General features: G+C 50.5%; 2 protein-coding genes across 2 annotated transcripts; one reads left to right on the forward strand and one right to left on the reverse strand.

Moving 5' to 3' along the window:
* The first annotated feature begins 6,643 nt into the window (after positions 1-6,643).
* Positions 6,644-8,990, forward strand: LOC102428681 (paraneoplastic antigen-like protein 6B). Its single transcript, XM_006087706.3, has 2 exons — positions 6,644-6,654; positions 6,873-8,990. Exon 2 carries the CDS (start codon positions 7,014-7,016, stop codon positions 8,391-8,393), a length of 1,380 nt encoding a protein of 459 aa, XP_006087768.1. The 5' UTR covers positions 6,644-6,654; positions 6,873-7,013; the 3' UTR covers positions 8,394-8,990.
* A 2,739-nt stretch (positions 8,991-11,729) lies between these two features.
* Positions 11,730-13,944, reverse strand: LOC102428978 (paraneoplastic antigen-like protein 6B). The gene is made up of 2 exons (XM_006087707.3): positions 13,799-13,944; positions 11,730-13,584 (listed from the first exon to the last, which is right to left on the reverse strand). Exon 2 carries the CDS (start codon positions 13,441-13,443, stop codon positions 12,064-12,066), a length of 1,380 nt encoding a protein of 459 aa, XP_006087769.1. The 5' UTR covers positions 13,444-13,584; positions 13,799-13,944; the 3' UTR covers positions 11,730-12,063.
* Between the last annotated feature and the right edge of the window lie 9,934 nt (positions 13,945-23,878).

The raw sequence follows: 23,878 nt of genomic DNA on the forward strand, positions 1-23,878 counted from the left end.
AGACTTCATTGACTTTCCAGATGAACTCATACTCCCCTAGAGAGTTCCCATATAGCACTGAGCTTCCTTTGTAGCACTGATCATATTTGCCATATTATATGTATAAGCAGGTCCACAAAGACTCAGGAGTGATTTTTAAAAAATCAAGATTATAGACCCTCCACATTCACCCCAACACAATCCACAGGTCAAAATCTCAGTTCTTTCTAAGAAAAAGAACAGCTCTTGGTCTTGCCTCTATTGCTCCTCACACTACAGTTTTCAGGGCATTGTCCACGCTCACTTCTCATACATTTGGTGACTCTTGACAGTAAAAGGGGACAGTTTTCTGTTTCAAGCACCTGGCTCTGACAATCAAGAGTAATGGTTTTTAAGGGGATTGACTTTGCTCCATAGAAGTGAAAAGGTAAAAAGCCAAGATTTATACCCTTTGTTCTCTTTGGAATTTTTAAAAATTGTGCTCACTGCTCAGACCCCTGACTTCTAGGGCTGTATCTGATTTGGAATAAGCACGCAATGAATATTGGTTGATTCTTTGCATCTCTGCACCACCCATTCCTGGAAGAAAATGCCCACACAGAGCTTTTGCTGCCACCTGAATGGATGCTAGGACACTGCAGTGGGGGTGCAACGGATCCCCTTGATGGATATGATAAAGTTTATTCCCCAGAATTTTTTTGAGGAATAATTTCCTAATGGTCTGTGGTCACCCCCTTAGATAGTACAGTGAGTTAGGGTAGGATCTATTTCTGCTCTGGCCCACAGGCATAGACTCAGCACATACTGCAATGAATGGAACATAGCAGGTACAGCTTAACTCCTTGTTGGGTGGATTAAAGAAGGTACTTGTTTTGTCTGATGGAGGTCCTGGGAGCTCTCCAAGTTCACAGGATGCATTTTTTTAAATTAATTTTTAAAAAAATATATTTTATTGATTTTTTTACAGAGAGGAAGGGAGAGGGATAGAGAGCCAGAAACATCGATGAGAGAGAAACATCAATCAGCTGCCTCCTGCACATCTCCTACTGGGGATATGCCCACAACCCAGGCACATGCCCTTGACCGGAATTGAACCCGGGACCCCTCAGTCCGCAGGCCGACGCTCCATCCACTGAGCCAAACCGGCCTCGCCAGGATGCTTTTTTTTCCTCCCCTGTGTGGAGGCGGGAGGGAAATGGCAAAGCATGTCTTCCTTACCAAGGGAGAGAGACAGAAAGTCCTCCTTACATCTGATCCCCTAGAGCAGCGATTTTCAACTTGTGTGCCGCAGCACACTGGTATGCGATAATAATTTTTAAAACATGCAATACCTGATTATTTAGTCAGGGACATTTACCTCTTTTCTCTTAGATTTTTGAAATAAAAAATGACAACAGCCAACACAACAATAGCTGTCTGGTGTGAATGAATCAAAGTTGTACCTATTTTTTTTTTTGTCAGATTGGCAAAACATATATCTTTTGGTGTGTGCAGAATCTTAGTAATTAGTTTTTGTGTGCCATGAGATGAGAAAGGTTGAAAATAGCTTCCCAAGGGGCTAAAAGTGTGCTTGCATTTGGAGAAGACTGGATGCCAGTCAGGAGAGTGAGGGCCCAGGAAGGGGAGCCATATCCAAGTAGGCAGAGCCTTCAGAGCTCACGAAGGACCCACTGCAGTGGGTTGGGTCAGTGTCCTGAGGTAGGAAGTGAACTCAGTCACTGGGGTCAAGGCATTATAGGGCAGAATACACCTTTATTACATACACAAAAGTGGTGGATCAGGAGAGGCAGACCTGCCCTTCTCCCTGAGGAGACAGGGCTGGGAGAGTAGGATGCAGCCTAAGAACAACATTGGGCCAGGCCTGCTTTGAAGTAAACCAACTCTGCAGCCAGAATGTCACTATGCCCAGAGTGTTAATGATTAAAGGCTCCTGAGTTTCTGCTATCCCTCCCTTCCCTATCGCTCTGACCCTGGCCATACCCTTCATGTCAAAGAAGGCAAAGCCTGGATAGGGGTACTATACCCATCATGGCAGGGAACACAATATCTATGCTCTTAGCTAAGCTGACCATCCCCTGGACTTTATTCTCAACAGCTAGTACTAAAGAAGGTGTGTTTTGGAAGCATCCTGTCACCTTGTGGCCCTGGGCCTCTGTGAATCCTGATTGAAGCATCTCCACACCACCTCACCATGAAGTGCTTCTAGGTTTATTTCTTCCTGTGGTCTGGCCCAGTGTCGGCAGTCAGGGGCACTAAGCTGAAAAATAGAAGATCTCCTGGTGCTGAGTTGAGCAGATAGCACAATCACAATTCCTTTACCTTAACCAGGGAGCCAAGCTGCCCATAAGGCCAGGTGGGGGAATGGGTACAGGTAGAGTGATGAGGGTAGAAGGGAGGAAGGAGGAAGAAGGCAGAGTGTGTATCTATCTGGATGTGACACGGGATTCTTAAATAGTCGTGTGATCACAAGAACTCATCCCCACCCATCACCCCATTTCTCTCTTCCTCTCAAAAAGGCAAAGGAAAGACAGCTGCTGCTGCATTCCCCACATCAGGGAAGGGCCTTTCCTTCCTCTGGGTTCACACGCCAGTGAGAAATCTGGGACCAGGCTTGAGCCCTTCCTGTGCTTTCTCCATCTCTGGAGTCTGTATCTTCCCTTTTCTCTTAAACTCTTCTGCCCAAGGAGGCCCAGACCATCACCCTCTGGCCTGGACTACTGCAGAAGACCTTCTTTGCTCCAAACTTGCCTCCCTGCTACCCAGTTCACCACACAACAGGTCTGATTCATGTCATGGCCTCAGGTCCCAGGCCCCTGGCAGGTGCTAGCAGGCTGACACATTAAAGTGCTTGCTCAAAAGAAGGCACCAAGGGCCTCCTCTGGGCAAGACTTGGTTCTAGGAACCTTCTCTTGGGGAGCTTGTCATCTGGGGAGAGAGCCCTTGGTGCCCCAAATCAAAAACCCAAACCATCATCTATCATGTGATGACACATAAATCAATGCTGCTAATATGAAATGAATATGAATGGAGAGTATTCCGGGGTCCACCTTTGATGTGGCTGACCAGGAAGAGGAAGCCTCTGGAAGGAGGGAACATTTCAGCTGAGACTTGAATGAAGGAGAGGAAGAGGAGGAGAAGGATGCCACCATGGGAAGTTCTTGCCGTGGATTGTCCCTTATAGCAGAAGAGGGAAGGCAAAGACCACAGGTGGGGATGAGCTGGGTGTGCTCTGGGACCAGCTAAGAAGGTCAACGCAGCAGGACTCTAGTGACAGGGACTGGGGGTGGGTGGTGAGGAAAGAGAAGGCCATCTTCGGGGTGGGGGGGACTGTTGACCACGGGAGGAGGACTTTGGAATTTACTCTAAGGAGATGGGGAAACACAGGGAGGATCTGTCACCAGGGAGGAGAGGAGGCTGGTCTGGTGGTGTTGCAGAGTTTGCCTTGGCTGCCATGTGAGTGGGAGTGAAGTAGAGAGAGGGCAAAGTAGAGGAAGAGAGAGAAGGAGGCAGGTTCAGGGACCACGGAGACATGGAGAGGGGCAGCAGTCACTGACTAATGTCAATAAAATCTTATGCTGGATTAGACTGGGGTCAGGAACAAAAGAGAGGGAATAAAGAATCCTGGAATTTTTGCTTGAGCAACCAGGTGGTAGGTGGAGCCCTTGGGGAAGCCTGGGGAAGAAGTAAGTATGCTGAGGGGGATGAAGTGCTCTGGCTTGGACATATTCCTTCTAAAATTCCCATGGAGCATCCAAGTGGGCAGTTTGATGAGCACATGTGGAACTCAGGGAAGAGGAACATTTGGAACCATCAGCAGGCAGACAAACCCTCCAATGAGAGGACCTTGGGGTTTCCAGGCCTGAGGCTGGGAGTCCGCCATCACACTGAACTGGGATGGGCAAATAATCAAAGCCAGACCAGATCAAAGGATGCTCAGGCTGTGGGGAACACAGAACCGCTCCCATGCTGCTGGTGGGAATTCCAAGGACAAGTAGGCAAAGAGGGAGGAGGCCAACCAGAAGGTGGGGTGTCACAGAAACAGAGAAAGGACAGTGTTTTGAGAAGGAAGGAGCGTCAACTGTGTTGAGAGGTGGAGCAAGATGAGATGACAAAGGAGAGGCAGTAGATGCATCACAGCCTAGCCTTGGCAGAGTGGGTGCTCTGAGGCAGAGCTGTAGAGTCAACAGGAAGGGACAAAAGGAAGGTAGAAATAGGTGAGACTGAAGGCAGTGGAACTGAATCTACAGTTGGTGACATGGGACCCACATATGCTCCCATGGGAATACCCTAAGGAAGGATCCCAAGCAAATCATGGTGGAAACCAAGAAAGAGGACAGCATGAAGTGCAAGCCATGGCAGGTGGACTAATGTTGAGGTTCAGTGGACAGAAATTTGCCAGGCGGGTGTTAAGAGCAGCAGTTCACCTGTACAACGGTCTTGGCCCTCAATGGGGACAAGGGGAAGGAGTCTATGCACAAGGTCAACTGGGAAACGTGGTTTGTGATGGAACACTCATGTTTCTTCATTTACAAGCCAGGAGGTAGGAAAGTTGGGGGAGGGAGTAAGACCATATAGGCAAGCCAAGGTGCAACTATGAGATGAACTCCAATGTGGTCTACTTCTCAGAGATAGGTGAGTGTAAAAATATGAGCATCCCTTTGAACTTGACACTAGGACCTTTCTCCTAGAAACAGGTCAACAATGCTTCTCAGCCCTGGAGAGAAAACAAGGAAAGAGGATTCACAAAAGAAAAACTAGGAATGGCCAAAAAACTTGTGCGAAGATGCCCAACCTCACTGATGACCAGGTACATGGAAGATACATGGTAACAGGGTAGTGCCTTTCCCCATGGGATGGGCAAATGGTCAAAGCTAGACAAGACCAAAGGCTGCTCAGGCTGTGAGGTACACAGGACTACACCTGAGCTACTAGGGGTAGTGAGCGGAGCCACACATGGGAGGTAATAGAGTAGCAATGCCTAATCATGGTGGCAATGGGCACAGCCATAGTTCCAACAAAACCACTTCTTGGTATACATGCCAAAGCCTTACTCCCGACAGTGGCTCAGACAGGTATGTGCAGGGTACTGCTGACAACAGTGTCTGTAACAGCTGAAGACTTGGAACAGCCTGAATGCCCATCCATAGGGTCATAGACAAATAAACCAGGGCTGTGATTTAAGAAGGAGCATGAGCAAGCTGGACACTCGGGAAAACTTTGAGCAGTGAAGTTTGAGTGGGGAAAGCAAGTCTCAGAGAAGGATTCCGACCAGATGCCAAACAACAAAAGAGAAGGGGAGGGAGGTAGCAAAATACCTGGGGGTGTGACCCCGAGGAAACCTGTTTACCATTTCACAGATGGAGAGGCTATTCACGGGGCCCCAGATCACATAATGAGACAGGTGCAAGATGATGAGACCCTTGGGATTGGAGCTCTGTTTTGAGCTGAGGCAGCACTGCCCTGGTGCAGTGTCTACCCCAGGTGGCAAAGAAAAGAGGAAGGACTCCGGGTCAGACAAACAGAGGTCTCTGGAGAGGCACAATACTCATGCTGCACCTAGGGGCCTAGAGAGCACTGTCCCAGAGCCCAGAGGCTGGCCAGGGCACAGGGGATAAGAGACACATTGTGGGTACACACCAGCTCTCCTATACACACACTCAGGCAGAGATCCCAATTCTGTTGTTCCACCAAAGCAGGGCTATAAGAGGGAAGGAATTGCCAAAGATGCACAGTAAAATACAGTCCCAAGGTGTAGAACTTTAAGTTGCACAAGCCCATTTTTTAAATTGAGACTTGCAGCAAGCTAAATGGGAGAAGCCATGGCACCTTTCACTGGGCTGGCCCCTGTCACAGGGCAGCGAATCGCTTTGGCCCACCCTGAACCTTCAGTGGCAGACACCTGCAGCCCTCAGCCACCAAGTAAGGTGTAGGCACCGTCCTACGTAGTATGCCTGACCTTGCCTGAGTGCCTGTGGCTTCTAGTCCACAGAATCCCACCAGGTGCCCCTCTAGACCAGTTGCTACTTGCCTAGCCTTGGGACAGTACCAGGCGTGGGAGGAGAGAGGGAGGGGGACGGGAAGAGCAGGTGAAGAAGCCACAGAGGCTCCCCACCCCTGACCTGAAGGCAGCCCTGGCAGGCACATCATGGGCCCCTCCAGCCACTCCAGGGCTGGCATCACAAGGTGTGGACATCTCCCAATGCTGGCGCCCCCAAGGGTCATTTCTGGGAGGGGCAGGAGCCAGGATGGGATCCCAGAGGGGCACATCAACTCTCTGACCCTATCTCATCCCACTTGTGCCCTCACCTGCCCCCCCCCCCACCCGGGCTTGGGGAGGAGCCAGTGACATCACCAGAGATTCCAGGGCTCCAGCAGCTCTGGAAACAGCCTCATCACGTGACCTGCACGAACCAATGGCCCTGCCGTCTCCCAGGCGACCAGGAGGGTCCCAGTTCCTTCCCCACTGAGCCCTTGCTTTTGGTCCACATGGCAGAGAACCCTGGCAAGCTGACAGGCACTGATGCGATGCGCAGGCCCACATGCAGCCCTGAGACTGGGACAGGGAAAGGGAGGGGAAGAGACTGCCTGAGAGCCTGGGAAAGAGGAGCGTCCCTCCTGCATGGGACATGGATCAGAAACGACCACCCCCAAGACAAGGTAGGAGACTCAGGGAGGGTGAGCTTGGCCCCTGGAGACCCATCCGCCCTGAACCCCGCCCCAGCTGCAGCTTGCCTGCCTGGGAGCAGTATCAGAAGGAGGCTGCAGTATCTGTGAGCTTTCCAAGGGTGGGGACACAGTGTGGGCTGCAGAAGCACTGCCAGGGGAGGGGAGGCAGCCCAGGGTGGGAGGAGGGGGTCTGCATTAACTCTCTCTCTCCCCTTTCCTATTCACAGGCAGTGCAGACCTGGGAATTTCTCTGAGTCCTAGGCTCTCCCCCAATTCATTTCCCACCCTGTGCCGCCCTGGTCTGCGCCCAGAGCCAGTTCCCGCCCCTAGTAGCAGCCTCCACGCTGGCGCTGGCAGACACTGAGGCCATGGAGGTGACGATGCTGCAGGACTGGTGCAGGTGGATGGGCATCAGCGCCCGCAGGGGCCTGCTCATCCTGGGCATCCCGGAGGACTGTGACGAAGACGAGCTGCACGAGTCCCTGGAGGCCTCCCTGTGGCAAATGGGCCACTTTGAGGTGCTGGGCAAAGTGTTTCGAGAGGAGGACAATGCCAGTGCGGCCCTGGTGGAGCTGGACCGGGAAGTCAACTATGCTTTGGTTCCCAGGGAGATCCCAGGCATCGGGCGTCCCTGGACCGTGGTCTTTGTGCCCAGATGCTCAGGGGGGGACTTCCTGGGTCGCGTGTTCCACTTCCTGGAGCAACAGGAGCAGACTGTGGAGAGCGTGGCCGAAGCCCTGGGGCTGGGGCTGCGCAAGGTGTGCTGGCTGAGGTCTGTCAGTCAGGCCATCCAGCCCTGGGTGGAGACAGTGCGGTACCAGCCCCTGGGGGTGTTCTCAGGGAGGGACCAGCCAGCCCCGGGGGAGGAGTCCTTTGAGGCCTGGCTGGACCACACCACTGACATGCTGCTTGTGTGGCAAGGGGTCTCAGAAAGGGAGAGGAGGAGGCGGCTGATAGAAGGCCTCCGAGGGACGGCCCTGCAGGTGGTGCACGAGCTGCTGGTGGAGAACCCTGCCAGGACGGCCCAGGATTGCCTGGCCGCCCTGATCCAGGTGTTTGGAGACCACGAGTCCCAGGCCACCCTGCGGCTCAAGTGCCTGACCGCTTACCAACGGTCAGGCGAGACTCTCTCCGCTTTCGTGTTGCGGCTGGAAGTCCTGCTACAGAAAGCCATGCAGGAGGGGGCCCTGGACAAGGCCTCAGTTGACCACTTGCGTGTGAAGCAGGTGCTCACCAGGGCCAACATCATTGAGCCGCTGCGAGAGGTCCTGAGAAGGCTGGGCATGGTGGGGAGGTGTCCAACTTTCCTGGAGATGCTGGGGCTGGTTCATGAGACTGAGGCATGGGAGGCCAAAATAACCAGGAGCCTGAGAGCCCAGCCGGCACAAGGGGCTGCTGCCAGGGCCAGTGCCCAGGCTGATGATAGAGCCAAAGCTCAGGCCGAGGGTGACAAGGTGGTGGAGAAGCAGCAGCTGCAGGAGAATAGTGACAACCGTGCCCCTGCCCTTGCAGGCCTGGGTCAGACAGGGCCCTCAGAGGCCCCTGGGGGACCTATGCCTGCCCACATGGGCAGTGCTTCCGGGGCAGGTCCAGGAGGTCCTGGCACTGTGCCAGAGGGCCTGGCCCAGGCGGGAGACCAAGAGGCTGTGGAACACCCCCAGGAGGGGCTCAAGCCCATCCCGGAGGAGTCGGAAAGTGAGGACGGGGCTGGGGAGCTGAGCCCCCCCATGTCTTCCCCTGGAAAATAGGCTCACAAGGCCCGGCGCCCTCCTCTCCTTTCGGGCAGCAGAGCCCTGGAGAGGGGGAAGTGGGGGAAGCCAGGCCAGGGCAACCTCCTCACCCCACATGGGGAGCAGGGCCCAGGGAAGGGCCCGCCCAGCTCATACCATACCCCTTACTCCCCCATCATGCTATGGGGGCCTGACCACCACCATCAGCTCTTCCAAGTCACCAAGCTGACCATGTTTGACACCCAATGGGATGGGGAGAGGTGTCCCCACATGGTAGCAACACACCTGGCCTCAACCCCAACCCCTACCAACTTGGGCAGCTGGCCTGGGAGCACCGCCGAGCAGCCCATCTCAGCCTAGGAGAGGGGTACCTGAAGACATCTGCCACCCGTGTGGACTTGGAGACTTTAGAGCCCACCACAGGGGTGCCACTTTTGGGGACTCCCATTCTCCATCCCCTGGGAGACCCCAACTCATTTCTCTATAGGCCCATAGTGACCCATGTGTCAAGTAATCACCCCCCTCCACACACACACACACACACACACACACACACACACACACACACGCCATGGCTCCTGTGCAGAACCACCTGGTGTGTGTGAACCCAGGTGGGTGTCCTGCCCGCCCCCCCGGGGCAGCCACCTCTCAGCCCCGGCACGTGCTGTGAGCCCCACTGCCAGCCAAGGCTCTGCCAGCTCTCGTCCAGTGTCGTGAGCTCAGCCTCTGCTTTCTCGGTGTAGATTTAGGCCAACCGCTGCTTGTGCTTGTGGAGATGTGTGTGTTCTTCTCTGAGCAGTTCCCTACCACCACTCCCACCCAAGACGGAGACCCCGAGCCCGGGCCCAGAAGAATGGATGAGAAGGATGGACCAGGGCGCGTCTGGCGCTCATCCAGTGACCCCGGGAAGAACTGTACAGTGGCAGAAGGCGGCTGCCAGAGGCTCCACGGACACCCTGATGCTCTGATGCCACCCTGTTGTTCCCTGTGACTCAGTTTCCTCAGCATGCTGGAGTGTCCCCTGCTGTGTTTTCCAGTGTCCTCTGTCTGTCCTGTGCAGGCCACAGGGCAGGGCCAGGCCCCAGCATGTCATCCATAGGGGGAGGGAGCCCTGCAATGAGTGGACATCACCAATGTCCATGGTCCTTTAAAGTCCAATCAAGGGGCCCTCAGGGAGGGAGACTATGGTGGGAGGGCTGTGGTGTGGGGGAAGCTGAAGCAGCTGGTCAGAGACCCCAGGAGGCGGTGGGGGTTGTGACCTATGGGCTCTATTGGCCGTTAGAAGTTCCTCTCTGTGTTGTCATTCCCTTTCTTCAATGAATTCAGGAAATGTTTCTCTTCAATAAACTTCATTGAATGATTCAGCTGAGTTTCGCCTCTGCTGTGGGCAATTGAGGGAAGGGTCTGCTTGGTCTTGGGGGGCCAAGAAAGGATTTATGCCCAGTACCCATAAGAGACTTTTTCCGGACATCCTAATGGCCATGTCTTCAGCCTCCTAGGCCCTATGTAGCCTGGCTGCTCCCCCTTGTGGGTTTTCCTGTGCTGGCTGTTACAGTGGTTGCAAAGATTGCTGCTGCTCTAGGGTGCCTTTGTTCTCTGCACATGACCTGGACATTTCCAAACTTGGCCTTCACTAGACACTACTGTAGTTTGGTTTTGATTCCTCGGGTATGCAACACTGTGGCAGGTTGGGGAGGGTAGAAATAGCTCCTCTGTTGGATGCCTGGGTTGGCTGTCCCAGCCTTCCCCCCCCCCGCCCCCCACTGGCATTGCTAAGCACTGTGAATCCCCAGCTGGCCCACTTTTCATTCTTCACCCATCACACACTCTTGTCCCCCAAACATCCCTCATTGTGAACACCAAGGCTGGCCATTTGTCAGCTGGCAGGAGTAGGCTGATCAAGGATGGGTAGGCAGTCACCCCAGTACACCCCAGAGCCCTGCAGAGCTACTTGCAAGGGCATCTGACCTTACTTCTGGGCCCTTCTATGGTCCTCTGGTCTCTGAACTGCACACGCGATCTCCCTGACCTGATGACACTCTGGGCGCCCACACCCCTGTCAAGGAGTGTCTAGTGAAGGCCAAGTTTGGAAATGTCCAGGTCATGTGCAGAGAACAAAGGCACCCTAGAGCAGCAGCAATCTTTGCAACCACTGTAACAGCCAGCACAGGAAAACCCACAAGGGGGAGCAGCCAGGCTACATAGGGCCTAGGAGGCTGAAGACATGGCCATTAGGATGTCCGGAAAAAGTCTCTTATGGGTGCTGGGCATAAATCCTTTCTTGGCCCCCCAAGACCAAGCAGACCCTTCCCTCAATTGCCCACAGCAGAGGCGAAACTCAGCTGAATCATTCAATGAAGTTTATTGAAGAGAAACATTTCCTGAATTCATTGAAGAAAGGGAATGACAACACAGAGAGGAACTTCTAACGGCCAATAGAGCCCATAGGTCACAACCCCCACCGCCTCCTGGGGTCTCTGACCAGCTGCTTCAGCTTCCCCCACACCACAGCCCTCCCACCGTAGTCTCCCTCCCTGAGGGCCCCTTGATTGGACTTTAAAGGACCATGGACATTGGTGATGTCCACTCATTGCAGGGCTCCCTCCCCCTATGGATGACATGCTGGGGCCTGGCCCTGCCCTGTGGCCTGCACAGGACAGACAGAGGACACTGGAAAACACAGCAGGGGACACTCCAGCATGCTGAGGAAACTGAGTCACAGGGAACAACAGGGTGGCATCAGAGCATCAGGGTGTCCGTGGAGCCTCTGGCAGCCGCCTTCTGCCACTGTACAGTTCTTCCCGGGGTCACTGGATGAGCGCCAGACGCGCCCTGGTCCATCTTTCTCATCCGTTCTTCTGGGCCCGGGCTCGGGGTCTCCGTCTTGGGTGGGAGTGGTGGTAGGGAACTGCTCAGAGAAGAACACACACATCTCCACAAGCACAAGCAGCGGTTGGCCTAAATCTACACCGAGAAAGCAGAGGCTGAGCTCACGACACTGGACGAGAGCTGGCAGAGCCTTGGCTGGCAGTGGGGCTCACAGCACGTGCCGGGGCTGAGAGGTGGCTGCCCCGGGGGGGGGGCAGGACACCCACCTGGGTTCACACACACCAGGTGGTTCTGCACAGGAGCCATGGCGTGTGTGTGTGTGTGTGTGTGTGTGTGTGTGTGTGTGTGTGTGGAGGGGGGTGATTACTTGACACATGGGTCACTATGGGCCTATAGAGAAATGAGTTGGGGTCTCCCAGGGGATGGAGAATGGGAGTCCCCAAAAGTGGCACCCCTGTGGTGGGCTCTAAAGTCTCCAAGTCCACACGGGTGGCAGATGTCTTCAGGTACCTCTCTCCTAGGCTGAGATGGGCTGCTCGGCGGTGCTCCCAGGCCAGCTGCCCAAGTTGGTAGGGGTTGGGGTTGAGGCCAGGTGTGTTGCTACCATGTGGGGACACCTCTCCCCATCCCATTGGGTGTCAAACATGGTCAGCTTGGTGACTTGGAAGAGCTGATGGTGGTGGTCAGGCCCCCATAGCATGATGGGGGAGTAAGGGGTATGGTATGAGCTGGGCGGGCCCTTCCCTGGGCCCTGCTCCCCATGTGGGGTGAGGAGGTTGCCCTGGCCTGGCTTCCCCCACTTCCCCCTCTCCAGGGCTCTGCTGCCCGAAAGGAGAGGAGGGCGCCGGGCCTTGTGAGCCTATTTTCCAGGGGAAGACATGGGGGGGCTCAGCTCCCCAGCCCCGTCCTCACTTTCCGACTCCTCCGGGATGGGCTTGAGCCCCTCCTGGGGGTGTTCCACAGCCTCTTGGTCTCCCGCCTGGGCCAGGCCCTCTGGCACAGTGCCAGGACCTCCTGGACCTGCCCCGGAAGCACTGCCCATGTGGGCAGGCATAGGTCCCCCAGGGGCCTCTGAGGGCCCTGTCTGACCCAGGCCTGCAAGGGCAGGGGCACGGTTGTCACTATTCTCCTGCAGCTGCTGCTTCTCCACCACCTTGTCACCCTCGGCCTGAGCTTTGGCTCTATCATCAGCCTGGGCACTGGCCCTGGCAGCAGCCCCTTGTGCCGGCTGGGCTTCTAGGCTCTTGGTTATATGGGTCTCCCATGCCTCAGCCTCATTAACCAGCCCTAGCATCCCCAGGAAAGTTGGACGCCTCCCCACAATGCCCAGCCTCTTCAGGACCTCTCGCAGCGGCTCAATGATGCAGGCCCTGGTGAGCACCTGCCTCATGCGCAAGTGGTCAACTGAGGCCTTGTCCAGGGCCCCCTCCTGCATGGCTTTCTGTAGCAGGACTTCCAGCCGCAACACGAAAGCGGAGAGAGTCTCGCCTGACCGTTGGTAAGCGGTCAGGCACTTGAGCCGCAGGGTGGCCTGGGACTCGTGGTCTCCAAACACCTGGATCAGGGCGGCCAGGCAATCCTGGGCCGTCCTGGCAGGGTTCTCCACCAGCAGCTCGTGCACCACCTGCAGGGCCGTCCCTCGGAGGCCTTCTATCAGCCGCCTCCTCCTCTCCCTTTCTGAGACCCCTTGCCACACAAGCAGCATGTCAGTGGTGTGGTCCAGCCAGGCCTCAAAGGACTCCTCCCCCGGGGCTGGCTGGTCCCTCCCTGAGAACACCCCCAGGGGCTGGTACCGCACTGTCTCCACCCAGGGCTGGATGGCCTGACTGACAGACCTCAGCCAGCACACCTTGCGCAGCCCCAGCCCCAGGGCTTCGGCCACGCTCTCCACAGTCTGCTCCTGTTGCTCCAGGAAGTGGAACACGCGACCCAGGAAGTCCCCCCCTGAGCATCTGGGCACAAAGACCACGGTCCAGGGACGCCCGATGCCTGGGATCTCCCTGGGAACCAAAGCATAGTTGACTTCCCGGTCCAGCTCCACCAGGGCCGCACTGGCATTGTCCTCCTCTCGAAACACTTTGCCCAGCACCTCAAAGTGGCCCATTTGCCACAGGGAGGCCTCCAGGGACTCGTGCAGCTCGTCTTCGTCACAGTCCTCCGGGATGCCCAGGATGAGCAGGCCCCTGCGGGCGCTGATGCCCATCCACCTGCACCAGTCCTGCAGCATCGTCACCTCCATGGCCTCAGTGTCTGCCAGCGCCAGCGTGGAGGCTGCTACTAGGGGCGGGAACTGGCTCTGGGCGCAGACCAGGGCGGCACAGGGTGGGAAATGAATTGGGGGAGAGCCTAGGACTCAGAGAAATTCCCAGGTCTGCACTGCCTGTGAATAGGAAAGGGGAGAGAGAGAGTTAATGCAGACCCTCTCCTCCCACCCGGGGTTGCCTCTCCTCCCCTTCAGCGCCTCTGCAGCCCAGCTGGACCCACATTCTCTTCCTCCACACACTGCTCCCAGGCAGGCAGGCTACAGTAGTCCTGCGGGGGGGGGGGGGGGGAGGGGGGTTCAGGGGGGAGGGGTCTCCAGGGGCCAAGCTCACCCTCCCTGAGTCTCCTTTTTCGTCCTTGGCATGGTCTGTCCTGATCCAGGTCCCAGAAGGAGGGACGCTCCTCTTTCCCAGGCTCTCAGACAGTCTCTCCCTCTCTCTGTCTCAGGGCTGCATGTGGGCCTGTGTGTCAGCGCCTGTCAGCTTGCCAGGGCTCTCTGCAGTGTGGACCAGGAGCAGGGGCGCAGTGGGGGAGGAACTGGGAACCTCTGTGTTGCCTGGGAGACGGCAGGGCCATTGGCTTGCGCAGCTCACGTGGTGGGGCTGTCACACAGCTGCTGGTGCCCTGGAACCTCTGGTGATGTCACTGGCTCCTCCCCAAGTCTCCGAGGGGGTGAGGGCACAAGTGGGGGGTGTTCCAGGGTCAGAGAGTTTATGTGCCCCTCTGGGATCCCATCCTGGCCCCTGCCCCTCCCAGAGATGACCCTTGGGGGCGCCAGCATTGGGAGATGCCCACACCCTGGGATGTCAGCCCTAGTGTGGCTAGAGGGGTGCATGGTGTTCCTGCCAGGGCTGCCTTCAGGTCAGGGGTGGGGAGCCTCTGGAGCTTCTTTACATGCTCTCCCAGTCCCCCTCCCTCTCTCCTCCCAGGGCTGATCCTGTCCCAAGTCTAGGCAAGGAGCATCTGGTCTAGAGGGACACCTGGTGGTATACCATGGACTAGAGGTCGCATGCGCGTATGCGTGTTCATGCACACCGTGCAATGCACTGCTCACACCTCACTTGGTGGCTGAGGGCTGCAGGTGTTTGCCACTGAGGGTGCAGGGTGGGCCAAGGTGATTGGCTGCCCTGTTACAAGTGCCTGCCTCAAAGTGGTTGACCCAGTGTCTGAGTTGCCTGGGTCTTTTCACAATCTGTGCACCACACATCCGGTGTCTGGAGAAACTGCTTTCCCCATTTGGAGCATATCCCTTGGACCTGCCTTTCCCTGTTAGTGGTGGGCTATGGGTTTTGCAGTATCAGTTGGATCCCAGGAGGCATAGGAAAGAGGGAGGGAGTGACTGCTCTGCAGGCAGGTGGCCCAGTGGTCTGTGTGCTCCTGGCCCCCTCTTGGCAGGCCTCTCTCCGGTCACACCAGGAGGGGCTTGTGGTTGTTGCCCATGTGGGGCTCATCTACCCAGCTAGGTCTGGGTGGCCCTGAGTAGTACTGGGTGTGACACAGAACTATCCATATGCCCTTGGACCCCACATGAGATGGTGTTTTCTGCTTGTTTGCCTACTAGTTGTCAGGGAGGGGCCTAGTAGCAATGTTGCTTAAGGGGTTTTCTCTGGTCAACCTTCCTGCAAATATTCATAGGAGTTATTTCATCACCTCCTACCAGAACCCTGGCAGGTAGGTACTAATATTATCCTTATTCTACTCATGAGGCTCAGATAGGTTAAGGCACAGGATAAATGTACCTTATTGCAGGTAGAGCTGAAATTGGATCCTAAATTGTTCCCCACAGCCCATTCAGTAGACATTTTTCCCCTGGGGGCTATATCCACATTAGAACTTCCTTCCATTATTTCTGTCTACTCACAATCCCCGTCACATTTACAAGAGAGGAAATTGGCTCAACTTCAGATTTGCAGGTTTCCTTCTGCTCAATCATGTATGAAGATGGCAAACTTTTCTAAAATTGTCTTCCTCCAAAAGTAATGATTTACTTTCTATGGCATATGGAATGGACCTTGTCAGGATCTTTGAAAGTCTACCATGTGTGTCTTTTGTCCCTAAAGACATCTCGGAGGGTACTCAGCATCCATTTCTCATAAAATGCTTGGTTTCCAGTTTTTAAATCAGCTTTTTGTGATCCTAGAAATGCAATGAAATAGGATGCTGATCTACTAGTAAAGGACCTCATCCTGATCTGAGTTTTGCCACTCCGAGGGCTCAACCTTCTACTCAACTTACAGAGGCAGAAAGTGAAGCCAAGAGAAGGGATGTGACCAGCCCAAAGTCGCACAGTGAGTGAATGGCAAAGATATGAGACCTTAAGGAGAGATGTTCAGTATAGCCAAGGCAAAGAAGCATCTGGAATTTTTCTGGAAAGAGCAATGTAGAGGTCCCAGCCAGGTGCAGTGAAGCAGATATGAAGATGTCCTGGATGTCTAGAAAGAAGGATTTGGGGACACCAGGGTCAAGGTGATAGTTTTAATATGTTCAGTTTTTGGATCCTTTTGTAATTGGAGTTAACCTTAATCCTGGTGTAGGGGCTTCTCCACTTTGTGCCCAAAGAACAGTGAAGAATAGTGTCTCCTCTGCTCAAATAGAAGACCCTTGAAGCCAGTACAAGTGTGTTATTTTTAATTAAGAAACTTTTTTTAAAAAAACAATTTTAGGTTCACAGCAAAATTGAGTGTAAAGTACAGAGTTTTCCAATATACCCCCTGTTCCTCACACATGCACAGCCTCCTGCACTATTGGCATCCAGCACCAGAGTGGTACATTAGTTACAATCAATCAGCGAACCTACCCTCACACATCATCATCACCCAAAGTCCATAGTTTACATTAGGGTTCACGCTCGGTATTGTATATTCTCTGAGTTTTGACAAATGTATAATGACATGTATCCATCATTACAGTATCATACAGAATAATTTTACTGCCCTTAAAAAGCCCCTGTGCTCTGCCGATTCATCTCTTCTTCCCCACTAAATTCTGGAAACCACTGGTCTTTTTATTGTCTCCATAGTTTTGCTTTTCCCAGAATGTCATGTACTTGGAATCACAGTATGTAGCCTTGTCAGAGTGACTTCTTTCAGATATTAATATGCATTAAGGTTCCTCCATGTCTTTTCATGGCTTGATAGCTCATTTCTTTTTAACACTAAATAGTATTTCATTGCCTGGATGTACCACAGCTTATTCATCCATTCACCTACTGAAGGACATCTTGGTTGCTTCCAAGTTTTTGCAATCTATAAATAATAAAAGCATAATATGCTAATTAGACCAGATGTCCTTATGGATGTCCTTCCAGATGAAGCCGGGGCTGTGAGGGCCAAGCCCATTGCACAAATTTCGTGCATCAAGCCTCTCGTTATTAATAAAGCTGTAATAAAGGTCCTTAAAATTTTTTTATTAATCTTTATTGTTGAAAGTATTACATATGTTCCCATTTTCCCCCATTGGCCCCCTCCATCCCGCCCCCATACTCCACCGTAGACCTTCACCACCCTATTGTCTGTGTCCATGGGTTATGCATATATGCATACAAGGTCTTTGGTTGATTATTTCCCACCCATCCACCCTCCCCAGCCTTCCCTCCAAGATTCCACACTCTGTTCCATGCTTCCATGTCTCTGGATCCACTCCGTTTGTTATAAACATCCTTGTACAGGGTTTTGTATGGACATAAGTTTTAAGTTCCTTCAGTTGAATACCAAGGAGCACTATTGCTAAATTGTATAGTGAGACTATGGTTAGCTTTGTTAGACCTGCTGAACTGTCTTCCAAAGTGGCTGTACTATTTTGCATTGCCACCAGCAATGAATGAGAGCTCCTGTTGTTCAATATCCTCACCAGCATTTGGTGTTGTCAGGGTTTCAAATTTTGGCCATTCTAAGAGGTGGGTAGTGGTATCTCATTGTTTTAATTTGCATTACCTTGATGACATATGATGCATCGTGGCATATGTTTAGTTGCCATCTGTATATTTTCTTTGGTGATGTGCCTTTTCAGGTCTTTTGCTCATTTTTTAATCAAGTTGTTTATTTTCTTATTGTTGAGCTTTAAGTGCCCTTTGTATATTTTGCATACCAGTTTTCTATCAGATGTGTCTTTTGCAAATACTTTCTTTCAGTCTGTGGCTTACTTTCTCATTCTCTTGATACTGTCTTTCATAGAAGTTTTCAGTTTTAATGACATGTAGCTTATCAATTATTTCTTTCATGGATTGTGCCTTTGGTGTTGTATTTAAAAAGTCATCACTATACCCAAGGTAATCTATATTTTCTCCTCTGTTTTCTTCTAGGAGCTTTATAGTTTTGTTTTACTTTTAGGCCTATAGTCATTGTAAGTTAATTTTTGTGAATAGTTAAGGTATTTGTCTAAATTCATTTTTTGCATGTTGATGTCCAGTTATTCCAGCGCCATTTGTCTAAAATAGCAATTTTCAACCCTTTTCATCTCATGGCACACACAAACTACTAAAATTCTGCAGCACTGCAAAATTTACATGTATTTTTTGCGGATCTGTCAAAAATAGTTATAATTTTTATTCATTCACATCAATGGCTATTGTGTTGGCTGTTGTCATCTTTTATTTGACAATCTAAGGGAAAAGAGGTCAGTGCCCTGACTAGTCAGGTATTGCATGTTTTAAAAATTCTTGCAGCACACCAGTGTGCTGCAGCATACCAGTTAAAAATCACAGGTCTAGCCCTGACTGATTTGGCTCAGTGGATAGAGCGTCGGCCTGCGGACTGAAGGGTCCCAGGTTCGATTCCTGTCAAGGGCATGTGCCTTGGTTGCTGGCACATTTTCAGTAGGGGGTGTGCAAGAGGCAGCTGATCGATGTTTCTCTCTCATCGATGTTTCTAACTCTCTATCCCTCTCTCTTCCTCTCTGTAAAAAATCAATTTAAAAAAATCACAGGCCTAAAGCACCATCTTTGCTCCTTTGTATAAGGTCAGTTGACTGTATTTATGCTGGTCTATTTATAGGCTCTCTGTTCTGTTCTATTGATCTATTTGACGAATCTTTCATTAATACCACAGTCTTAATTACTGTGGCTTTATAGTAAGTCTTGAAGTAGGGTAGTGTCAGTCCTCCAACTTTGTTCTCCTTTAATATTGAGTTGGCTTTTCTGAAACTTTTGCCTCTCCATATAAATTTTGTTATTTTAAAAAATATATAGTTGTATTGATTTCAGAGAGGAAGGAAGAGGGAGAGAGAGATAGAAACATCAATGATGAGAGAGAACCATTGGCCGACTGCCTCCTGCATGCCCCACACTGGGGATCAAGCCTACAACCCTGGCATGTGCCCTGACTAGGAATTGAACTGTGACCTCCTGGTTCATAGATCCATGCTCAACCACTGAGCCACACTGGCTGGGCAAATTTTTTGAGAGAAAGAGAGAGAGAGAGAGAGAGAGAGAGAGAGAGAGAGAGAGAGATCCCATACACATGTGCCCTGACTTGAAATCAAAATAGCAACCTTTTGGTGCACGGGGTGGTGCTCAGTCAACTAAGCCACACCAGCCAGGGCTCCATATAAATTTTGGAATCAGTTTGTTAATAACCACAAAATAACTTGCTGGGATTTTTGGGGGGACTGCTTTGAATCTATAGATCAAGTTGGGAAGAACTGGTATCTGGACAATATGGAGTCTTCCTATTTTTTTGTATTATTTGTTTTGGATCATTTCCCCACTTAACTGGGAGAAGCACATAACCTATAATATTATAGTGCTGGGAACTGGGGCCTGTATTGATGCTTTGAATGGATATCCTGTTGAAAAAATATAATGATGTTACAGAGAGAAATAGTGGAAAATAAGACTAAGCAAAGAACTACTTGTTCCTAGGTAGGAGGAAGATGGGTAATAGTGTCATGGATGAAGAGCACATTGGTTCATTCAGATAATGAAAAACACAAATTAGAGATTTTGTATACTTCCTGTATATCATTATTCTTCATACAATTTTTGCTTTGGACTTTGGGGACCCTTGGTGGTTGTCCTGGGTAAAGGTGTTTTTCCCCCCCTTATTTCAGTCTGGCCTTTGCTTTCACATTTGTTTGACTTGACCAGTTAAATCACCATGATTGCCACTCTAAAGTACATGATGACTGGAGGCTCCCCTGAATGAGGTTGAACTTGACACTTCTGGCGAAGATACAGGAGGTTCAGTGATGCTTTAGGCTAGAGAGTGCTGCCTAGCCTGCCTTTGGGGTGGCAAAGGAGGATTGGTCTGTGGTGACAAAATACTGATATTGCCCACTTGAAATCAATAGTGGTTAAGTCTGAATTTGGACCAGCTGGAGTGTCCTTATCTTGACCAATCGTTCATGTAGTTAATCACTATACTGGAAACCTTGATCAACTCATAAAGACATAAGGTTTTGTTCATGCCTACCTGGTGCTGTCTTAAGTCCTAGTCCTGGGCAATGATCTTATGTATGTGTGAGTGGTGACATGCCAGTAGCTGGTGCTAGACTTCACATTTCTAGTTCCAGAAATGCCAGGTTTTCTGTTAGTCCTTAGGGAAGGCCGTCAGTTTCTCATTTGATCTGTATGTGTGTGGGGGGTGCGGTGGGGGGAGGATCAGGTCTCAAAGGGTGCTGATTTCATAGACCAGGATAGTTCCCTACCCAAATACTCCATTCAGGTGCTTACCATTTCTGCTCTAAACTTTTTAGTCTTTCACTTCAAAACATCACCAGTAGTTCTTAGCAACCAAGAGGATGAAGGTGGAAACACACAATACGTTTAGCTATCCCTGCATGCATGCATGCTCTTGATTGCCACAGCATAATTTTCAGTATACAAAATGTTCCCCTTGCTCCCATAACCAAATAAGTCACAAAACCTAAACTTCATACTTCAGTGATAGCTTAAACTTAAATCAATATCTGTTAAAGAAAATGAAAATAGCTTTTGTAATCACCATTTTATAAAGGAAGTCTTAAGTGTCTTTCTCCTTAATAAGGAACATACATCATTTACATCTAAATCCTCAGCCCCAAGGGCATGAGTAGGAGAGGATTGGAAGCAAGGGAGTATTTTCTAGGTGACAGAATGATGGTTCAGGGATTCTCCAGGGTGTGGTTGCCTTTGCCAAAAGGAGTATTTCCTGAGCTGGGTCTGGAAATACCAAATCTAGTTGGCCTCTAAGAGACTTCACTTTGAGTATGTTAATTTTGCAAATTAAGCATTGAGCTTCTATGGCCACATTCACTTGGGTTCCTGAAGATAACAGGGAGCCAGCCCAGATAGCTTCTCTGTTCTGGACAGACTAGTCAAAGAGATAAAATCTTAAATGCACCAGCACCATTAGCTGCCAATCCTCTGCAGTGGCAACTTCAGTGCCTTGTCCCTGCATGGGATCCAATGTCAAATCAGGGAGATTCCCCTGGGTTGACAACAAGGGTTCAATGTGCACATCAGAAACTTTTTGATAGCAGTGTCTTTGTTACCACTAAGAACAAATAGGGACATATCTAGTCAATCTGAAGAATACTAGAGGCTAATTTGATTTTTTAAAAAGCAATGGGGATTCTTGAAAATTTTAAACTATGTTGCATAAAATAAGAAAAAACAACATCAAAAGGCTGATGAACCTGTAGATGACTAAATTAGAGAGCTGGAAGTTAATGTTGTGTAACTCTCCCAGGAAGACATAAAAGTGGAAGCCATGAAAGAAAGAGCATTATCTGGATTTCCCAAAAGTGAAACAAAGGAAAAAGCAAAATAACTTCTTCCATTTGGATGTGGAGAGCTTCATGTGTGGGGGTCTCTGTCTCTCCCACGCACCTCCCCATCCACACAGCTTTATAGGATCTTGTCTTCCTCCCTGTGTGTTCTCCAGTGGGAAAGGTTGTTCCAGAGGATTCTAACCTGGCTGAATGCACAGCCTCCCAGAGCAATTGCTCAGAGCTGCCTGGGCAAATCAACTTGAACTCTAGTTGAGACATTCAGACAGGTTATGATCCACCTGCATTTGGATAGCATATGTACCGCATGCACATACTCCATGCATGAATCGTGAAGAAGTATCCCAGCATCCTGTGGGGAGACCATATCCCAGGCCATCCAGGCTTGTGAGAGGCTGCAAAAGGCACGGCGATATCTCCAACACCTCTCAGAGCCCTCTTCCTTTCCTGAGTCCAGAGACTGCTCTTTCTGGACCACTGCTGGTGCTAGTGGGAGGTCCCAGTGCGGTCACAGCCCTGGAATCCAGCCTGGGCCACTGAGAGCCTAACAGTTAAAACCTCGTCCCGGCTCCCACCTGCTTTTAAAGGCGTTTAAAACACTAAGGACAGTCTGATATAGCAGGAAGGTAATTTTCATTAAATGTTTAGAAGTGTTTGATTAATTTTGTCCCCAATATTTAAAAGTTTGTGGAAAGTTACTTTGTTAAATTCATAAGTAACAAGGGAATATTCATTCAGAAGAATCCTGGTCATTTTCCTTTTAAAAATTAATTAGTTGCTTTCAACTTCATAAGACTGATAAAAAGGCATTAAACAAAGTAGAAATATCAGTCAATATTTTTCTCTATGCCTTACCCCCTTCTCCTGAGCCTTACACATAGCCATGGGTGGTCTCTAAGGTGGCCAAGGGCATCTTGACCTCCAACCGGTCTCTGTCTCCATTTATCCAACATCCTGCCATACACAGCCATCCCATGTCCCCAATTTTCTTTTTTTTAATATATATTTTTATTGATTTCAGAGAGGAAGAAGAGGGAGAGAGATAAGAATATCAATGATAAGAGAGAATTATTGATAGGTTCCCTCCTGCACACCCCCTACTGGGGATCAAGCCCACAATCTGGGCAGGTGCCCTGACCGGAAATCAAACAGTGGACTCCTGGTTCATAGGTAGACACTCAACCACTGAGCAACACCAGCCAGGCTCCCCTGGATTTCTTGTGTACCACTGTGATGGCAGATGTATTCTAGCGACAAATTTCAGCTAGAGGGCCATTAGCTGAGAATTCATTAAGATGGTTCCTGGTATTACTGGCCTGTGACCAAGCCTTTCCCCCAGAGTGCTCCTTAAACAGCTGAGGGCCCTGTAACTCTATTCACATTTTCCCTCCTTTGCCTAGCTCAAAAACCACTCATGGGGGAGTAACATTGATCCAAGCCCTCAGCTTCCCCTTCTATTTCTCTTTCCACTTTGCAGTCACAGGAAGATCTCCAAGGTCCAAACTTTTATGCTAAGTCCAAACTTTTATGCTAAGTCCACTGCCTCCCCCACTGCAGCCTTTGTATGTAAGCATGTTGGCAGTTGCCTCTCCAAGACTCCTAGCTCCTCTGTGACCATTGGATCTTTAGCTTTGGCTCACTAGGCTTGTGTGGAAGTTGTGGCTGACACTTCATTGAGTTAGATTTGGTCCTTTATGAGTTTTCTATAGCTGTCACAAATTGCTACAAACTGGGTGGTATAAAACAACAGAAATTTATTCTATCACAGCTCTGGAGGCCAGAAGTCCAAAATTAGTATCACTAGTCAGAAACAACTTTGGCAGGACTAAGCTCCCTCTGGATACTCTAGAGGAGGAACCTTCCTTGCCTTTTCCAGCTTCTGTTGGCTGCCAGCATTCTATGGTGGTGTCCACATCACTCCAATCCTCAAAGTCAGAATTTTCCAATGTCTCCCTGCTCCTTCATATTCCTTCTTCTCCTCTGCATGTGTGGGCATGCATGTGTGAGCATGCGTGAGCGTGTGTGTGTGTGTGTGTGTGAGAGAGAGAGAGAGAGAGAGAGAGAGAGAGAGAGAGAAAGAGAGATTTCCTTTGCCTCTCTTATAAGGATAGTTGTGATTAGATTCAAGGCCCATCTGGATAACCTAGGATAATCTCCCCATCTCAAATTCCTTAGCTTAATCATATCTACAAATTCATTTTTCCCAAATAAGGTGATATTTAGGTCAGGGATTTTATTATATTTGGGGACCTTTATCCTGCCTACTATAGGTCCCAATGTGTGCCCCTGCTTTAACCCAACCTACTGGGCCTACCCCTCCTTTCCACTGATATGTTCTATTGGAAAGTTCCTGCAGATAATTATCTAACAAATCAACACAGTAAAATGAAGTTTTGCCTTTCTGGTTTAAAAATTATTTTTGACCTTTATATACTTCCCCTACCTGGGAGCAAATAGTTCCTAGCTCTGGCTTGGGAGGTAAAGGGTGATTCTTACAGCTGTCAGTCGCTGACAGGCCCTCATAGTAATAGGCTTAGGCTTTTCACATGCTTCATAGTGGTATAGTGCAAGATAAACATGCTACTCTCTTATATTAATATAGATCATGCCACATGACATAATCTCAATGTCATAACATGCCATTCTTTTTTAATTCTTAAAATTGATTTTAGAGAGAGGAAGGGAGATATATATGTATATGTATATAT

This window comes from Myotis lucifugus, unplaced genomic scaffold, assembly GCF_000147115.1.
Source record: "Myotis lucifugus unplaced genomic scaffold, Myoluc2.0 scaffold_40, whole genome shotgun sequence".
NCBI classification, from domain to species: domain Eukaryota; kingdom Metazoa; phylum Chordata; class Mammalia; order Chiroptera; family Vespertilionidae; genus Myotis; species Myotis lucifugus.

Coding starts and splice junctions, on each gene's coding strand:
- LOC102428681 (XM_006087706.3), top strand. CDS start 7,014: ATGGAGGTGACGATGCTGCAGGACTGGTGCAGGTGGATGGGCATCAGC.
- LOC102428978 (XM_006087707.3), bottom strand. CDS start 13,443: ATGGAGGTGACGATGCTGCAGGACTGGTGCAGGTGGATGGGCATCAGC.